The 6,500-nt window shown below is 48.4% G+C and overlaps 1 protein-coding gene and 1 long non-coding RNA gene across 3 annotated transcripts in view; one reads left to right on the top strand and one right to left on the bottom strand.

Annotated features, from left to right (window-relative positions):
* Positions 1–795: 795 nt before the first annotated feature.
* Positions 796–1,679, bottom strand: LOC121338552. Its single transcript, XR_005953051.1, has 2 exons — positions 1,558–1,679; positions 796–1,113 (listed from the first exon to the last, which is right to left on the bottom strand). It is a non-coding gene; the product is annotated as an uncharacterized LOC121338552 (long non-coding RNA).
* Positions 1,424–6,500, top strand: part of ZEB2 (zinc finger E-box binding homeobox 2) — a 114,188-nt gene continuing 109,111 nt past the window's right edge. The window contains exons 1-3 of one of the 2 annotated variants that reach the window (XM_041409625.1): positions 1,424–1,691; positions 1,796–1,894; positions 4,557–4,721. In XM_041409625.1, coding sequence (XP_041265559.1) covers positions 4,649–4,721 — 73 coding nt within the window. In that variant the 5' untranslated portion in view covers positions 1,424–1,691; positions 1,796–1,894; positions 4,557–4,648. Of the gene's footprint in view, positions 1,692–1,795; positions 1,895–3,165; positions 4,447–4,556; positions 4,722–6,500 lie in introns of those variants that run through there. The other variant, XM_041409633.1, reaches the window with a different exon arrangement.

Here is a 6,500-nt window from a genome sequence, read left to right as displayed (position 1 = left end):
GGGGCGAGGGGGGTCCCTTCCTTGCTTTGCGATGCTGAACCGCCAGGAAGGTGTTCCCTGAGCAGGACCATTTTGGAGCGCGATCCCATCGCTGCTGCTCGCCCTCCACTTCTTGCTTTAGGCACACGCTCAGTGCACAGTTCAAGAGCAGTTTATCTAAGCTTAATGTAAGTAAAAGTGCAGTGCGGGATCAGTGTGCCGTTTGTTTCGGTTTCCTTCGGGAGGGGGAGAAGGGAAAAAAAAAAATAAAGTGCTGGAATAGGCTGAACTCTTGTCAGAGCAGGGAAATTGTTCCGCAGCTCTTTAACTGGGCAGCCCCACGTTTACCTTGGGAAAGGACCGTACGAGTGGGCAAGACGCGAAGTTTCTCTCTGCAGTGAGACTATTTCGAGCTCCTTCAGGAGGAAGGAACGGCTGTGGGCTGTGCTGGGAGCTGGGCATGAGCGGCTGGAGCCTCAGCCGGATCTGGATCTGCCCCCTCTGCCGCCGAGCGCCTTCGCTCAGCATCCCCGGCTCGCTCTGCCTTTACTTACTTCGATATAACTTCTCGATTACGTGCGGTGTAAACCGGCTTTTTGATTAACAAACCGGCAGAGCGTTGGTTAAGAACACTTAAACTTCAAAAAAAAAAAAAAAAAAGAAAAAAAAAAAACTATCCCCCTGGGAAGAGGGCTCTGAATTGGTTAATAATGTGCAGTACTTGCTAAATTGCTGACTTCCAGATGTGGAAAATATCTTTCTTGTTTAGGACCTACGTAACCTGATTGGATTACGACAGAAGCGTCACATTGGAAGGCTTTTGAGTGATGATTTAATTAACCATACAGTAGAAAGCTGTATTTGCCAGGAAACCCCTTCCATATTTGCATAACCAATCCCTTCAGTGCAAAGGTGGAGTCTAGGCTTCTTTTTTTTTTTTCCTTTCTCTTCTTTTTTTTTTTTCTATATGCAATTTTATTTTAATTTTAATACTTGAAAAAAGTGAAAAACTTGTAACCTCCCTAAAGTTCAGCCCCACGCGTTACTCGTCCACGCTGTCTCTCTCTGCTCATCCAGCTACTTCCAAGAAAAAGCAGAGCCAGGAAAAGAGCCCATCTCACCCCTGATCCATATCTGTGAACAAAACAGATAGACTGTAAGATCTCAGCACGTTTGGTTGATTTTTTTTTTCATCAGATTTAGCTGACTATTCAAATAACCTGGATGAGTACTGAAATGAAAGGGGGGGGAATAAAAAAGCCCAAAAAGAAACGCGTGAAGGATAAAAATAAAACCGCACCAAAACAAGCCAGGAGCTTATTTGCAGTACCCGAACAGAGTTTAGTTTCTAGGCTTTATGTTAGGGTAAGTTTTCCCCACCGCAAGAAGCGAGGGCTGGCCGCCGGACGGCGCGGGGCAGGATGCGGGGCAGGATGCGGGCGCGGGGCGGGGGGCGGGCGGGAGGAGGTGGAATTGCATTTCTGCCGCTAAAGCGTTCGCGGAGACTTCAAGGTATAATCTATCCCAGATCCTTTCCCAGAGAGAAACTTGGCGATCACGTTTCCACATGATGCTCACGTTTGGTGCTCTCCAATTATCCCTCCCCACAAAGATAGGTGGCGTGTGTTGCAGGGTCTCTCCTCTCGCTCGTACAGAAAAGAAAAAGAAAAAAATGTCATTAGAAGAGGCGTAACACGTCAGTCCGTCCCCAGGTTTGTGTTTCCTGGAGTGGCAGAAAGAGATCAGTCCTAACCTGCCCAGCAGGAATAACGGTCCTTCCGACAACTCTTTGCAAGGCTTTTTACAATTTCTCCAGGAGCTGCATCTCCCTTCACCTTTTCTCCTCCACTTCGCGGCTTCTTCATGCTTTTTCTTCTCACCATTTCTGGCCAAAACTACAAACAAGACTTCGCAGGTAGGTTCGGAATTTAATTCCATTTTCTCTCTTTTTTTTTTTTTTCCCCCCTTCTCTTCTTTTTTTTTTTTTTTTTTTTTTCTCACACCATCTCACGCATCAGCGGGGTTATTTCATTTCGAGAGTATTTTAATTTTTCTGGATTGTTTATACTTGGGGCGATTTTTTTTCTTAATTTTTTCAGTCTTTTGAACTGAAACCTGAAGTCACCCCAGCACCGCTCCAGGAAGGGATGAGCAGTTTCGGGGTGCTCGGGGCTGTGTCACCACCACCCCTGCTCCCCTTACCTGTCAGCCAGGTACGGGAGGTGCCTTTTAAAACGCAGTAGCAAAAGTTTTAGTGTTAGGAAAGGACTTCGTCCTCCTGAAAAAAAAGAAAAAAAAGAAAAGAAAAACCCCGAAACATCCCCCCACCCACATCCTGCTCTTTTTATTTCAGGTTTTACATCTGAGCTCTGAAAGTTTGCAGGTACCTGTTAATGCTTTGCATGCCCTGAGCATGCAGAGCCAGCCCGGCCGGGCACCGCTGGAGCCCCAGCCCCGGGCAGGGCTCCCCGGCAAAGGATGTGTTTCCCCAAACAGAAAGTTTTGCTGTTTTGTCTGCATAGTTGGTTTCATTTCTATATTTTATTTTGTGAAGCTGGGTGAAGTAACACCTTAGCTTCTGGGAGCCTAAAGCAAGAAGTGAAAGTACAGACTGGAACTTAAAAGTCGTTTACCAAAAGGAAAAAAAAAAATTAAAATTAATACATATTTTTTAAAAGCTTGCCGGTACTCTGGGAAGAAAAGTGTTCTCGAAATTTGCAGGTTTAAAATTATTGACAACTTTTTTTACGGGAGGCTGGAGAGTAGGGAAGGGAGTGAAATGCATTTAAAACAATTCACCATTGGTCGTTTTGCATGAAAACGCCAATTGCCGAGGCAGGCTGAGGGTCCGGGCTCGCCTCGGTGCCTGTTCTCCCTCCCCGCTGTTCTCCTCTCCTGGCAGATCTGCCGCCGTGATGCCACCATTGCCCACCCCAGCCTCGGGAATAACTGGCAAATACTAAAGTTTCTAGCACATTTCTCAGCCTCTTCTTCTCTCAGCCACATTCATCCACATCCACAGAGCCACCCATTCCCTCTGTCCAGGCGGAATCCCAGGCAGGAGAGTGTGAGTAAACACGCTGACCCTACGCACACTCTCTCAATCTCCCCATCCTCTTACCTGCTTGGAGATTTATTATTTTTTATTTATAGCCAAGCAGGTTTTATAACAGTAAACGCCTGAGGAGAGAGTTCAGGCAGAATAAAAAGACCCAACAGCAGCACACTTCACTGCTCAGTCCTGGTGTGAAGCTCCAGCAAAGTAAAAAGACACAAGGGAGAGGAAGGAGGAAAAGGGGAGGAAAAAAAAAATATCTCACTCTGCTTTACATACGTATATATATATATATATTGAAATTGTTGAGGCAGGTAATAATTTTTTAGGTTTTATGTAAAACTCCCAGTGCAGAAGAAGACAATAGATGCGAAGGCGAGGGGGCATCCTGCTCAGGAGAGCAAGGGTTAATTGCCCTTGTTTTACAGTTTGCATCTGTTACATCTTTTATAGCCCCCTGTTTAAACTAATCCTCAAGTCAAAGCATCTTTAAAGCTACAGCATCTTCTTCGAGATGGACTGAGTTTCAGGAGCGTTCTTGCAGCAAACCCAACGCTCCTGCCCCTCTCTCCCTTTGACAGATAGAGCCTCCTGCCCAGCCCGGGCACACAGGCACACACAGTAGGTCTAAAAGTTTACAAGTTGCTTTTATTTTTATTTTTTTTTCCTTAAAAACAAAAAAACCCAAAACCCAACTGAAAAGCTGAAAACTCTGACAGCGGTAGTTTTGATTTCTGTTTCTTTTCTGGGAAGGAAAAAAAAATTGACACTCTGAAGCTTTGTTTAACTAAGGGGCAGGGGAAACCCTGAATATTGTCAAACTGACTAAAAAGGTGACAGAGGTTTATAATTACACTCCTCGTTGTTAGGGGGAGGGGGAGGTATCCGTGCTGAGCTTTACCCCAAAAGGACAGGGGAGAGCCATGTTTCCCTCTCCTCTTATCACTTTGCTGGAGAGGACTTTGGGGGGGAAAAAATGAAGGCAGGAGAAGGGTAGGATTTCGCGTGAAAAGAAGTTCTAGTGTCAAATTAAAGTACTTTTAGGAGGAAATGGTCCGCCTAGCATTGAGTCAAACAGCCTACTGTAAAAGCTGTGCATTCCCTCATACGGTCATGAGTTATGACTCATTTGAGATGTAATACTTGTCTCTCTCTCTCTCTCTCTCTCTGATCTGCTTTGCTGGTGCAACACACACACACGCAGGGAGGGAGACACACGCACACGCGCTCACACACACACACGCAGAGACACACACACACAGAGAGAGAGAGAGAGAGAGAGAGAGAGGGAGCAGAAATAAATAAATAAATAAATATATAAATAAATAAAGAAGAAATCTGCCCGGCTGGGGAGAGAGGGGGAGCCCGCTCCGACCGCGTCCCACCTCCCCCGGCACGGCCAGCCTCGCCGTGTGCGTGGATGGGTTCTTTTTCGGGTGCAAACTGGGGTCCCCGTTGGCGCCCTGCGTTTAAATGGGACATCCCGATGCCCACATTGTCGCTGTGTTTGGTCGTTACATAGAGCCTGCGTGCTGCTGCTGCCGCTGCCGCTGCCGCTGCTGCTGAATCAGGGAGTCGAGCCCATGCGAACTGCCATCTGATCCACTCTTATCAATGAAGCAGCAGATCATGGCGGATGGCCCCAGGTGTAAGAGGCGAAAACAAGCCAACCCCCGGAGGAAAAACGGTAAGACGGCCCCCCGGGAAAACTTTTCCCGGCCGGTTCCGCCGCGGCCGTGGGGGGAAAGGCGGCGGCAGGACGGGGAGCGGGACGGGGAGGGGGGCACGGCGCCCGGCAGCCCGGGGCTGGCCGCCCCCCGCCTCCCTGCGCGGCGTCCCGCGGAGCGGCCGGGGCTGCGCGGGTGCGGAGGGACGCGGCGGCCCGGCTGGCCCGGAGCTGCTCCCCGGCTCGCTCCGGCGCTGTCAGTGCGGGCCGGGCCGGGGCGCGGAGCGGAGCGGAGCGGAGCGGGGCGGTGGGAGGCGCGGAGCGGCGCGGAACGAGCGGGGCGGGCGGCCCTGGGAAAAAAACCCGGCAGCGTGAGAACCCCGAGGCGGGCTGGCACCGAGTTAGCGACTCTCTCTCTCTTTCTTTCTTTATTTCTTTTTTTTTTTTTTTTTCCTTTTTGTTAGGGACTCGAAAATGAAACTTCCTCCTCCCTGATAATTAATAATACTAATGAGCTCGGTGCCCGATTGTCCGTCGCTGCCCTCTCCCCCGGTCCCCGCCGGCCGCGCAGGGCCGGGGCGCAGTGGGACGCGGTGTTCTGGGCTGATTTCACATTTGGCAGCTTTCACTGGTGTGGTGGGTCTCTCTTTCTCCGTCTCTCCCCGTCCCTCCCTTAGTTTCTTCCTTTCTCTCCCGGCTGATAGCCGCTTCCCCGCCGCCAGCTTCCCCCTCCCCGCCCGCAGCCCCTCCATGGCCATCCCGGCCCCACTTCCAACAACTTTCCTCTCGAGGAGCCGGAGGAAGGAAGATATTTGTGTGAACCTGAACCCATGCGCTTATAGCTCAGCTACTTCATTTAAGTGGAGAGGTGGAGGTGGAGGGGGGCTGAAGGAGGAGGGGGACGCACACAACAACAACAACAACAACAAAAAACACAAAGACAAGAGAATGTTGATTAGAAACAAATGATCCTGGCCCCCCCTCCCCTTCCCTCTCTCTAGGTTGTGAGTGTGAGTGTGTGTGTGCGTGTGTGTGTCTTTTTCTTGTTGTGGTGGAGGCGTCGAGCCATATGGGGGAGTGATAGAGGAATTTTAGTCAGAAACTGTTCGTTATGTTACACTGGCTTTTCCCTTTGTGTTGTCTTTGATCTATTTGCTTGGCTTAGTATTACAAAAAAAAAAAAAAAAAAAAAAAAAGCCCCAACTAAAATAATATATTCCGAGCAGCTTCCCAAGGATCCGTTTCTTGTTATCTTTTTTTAAAGTCTCTCCCCCTCCACCACCACCCTTTACTCTTGTGTCTGTCATTATTTAAGGTGGTCCTCACAGAGGAGACCTCCCCTTCCCCTCATCTCTGGGTAATTTAGTAGACATTAAAATTACACGTAATGTTTCCCTCTCCTCTCTTGTGTTTCCTCTGTTCTTTTTATTAAATGTTGGTTATTGATTTTCTAAAATCAATGTCTGTTGTGGGGCTTTTTTCCCCTTACAAGTATCTAAAGCACGTTGCTGATCAACTGGATAACAAAAGCTTTGTGTCAAGTAGCCTTTTTTCTTATGTTAAACAGTCATTTTTGAGAGAAAAAGAGAATGAGATTTAAAGCAACGCATCCAGAAGTGCTCTTTTGCAGTAAAGAATATTCTGAGTGTTTGAGGGGGTTTTATTCTTCCTCAGCCTCCTTGCTTTTCCAGGCAAGACTATTAGTTTAGCGTGTTAAACCCATCACATGCTCTCTGATGAGGGATGCATCTACGTGTTTAATATTTTCTCAGCATGATTTGAGTACTAAAAAAAAACCCA

Source organism: Onychostruthus taczanowskii, unplaced genomic scaffold, assembly GCF_017590055.1.
Source record: "Onychostruthus taczanowskii isolate IOZ18803 unplaced genomic scaffold, ASM1759005v1 scaffold10, whole genome shotgun sequence".
NCBI lineage: Eukaryota > Metazoa > Chordata > Aves > Passeriformes > Passeridae > Onychostruthus > Onychostruthus taczanowskii.
Note: the sequence above shows the minus strand (reverse complement) of the source record. Positions and strands in the feature narration are given on the sequence as shown.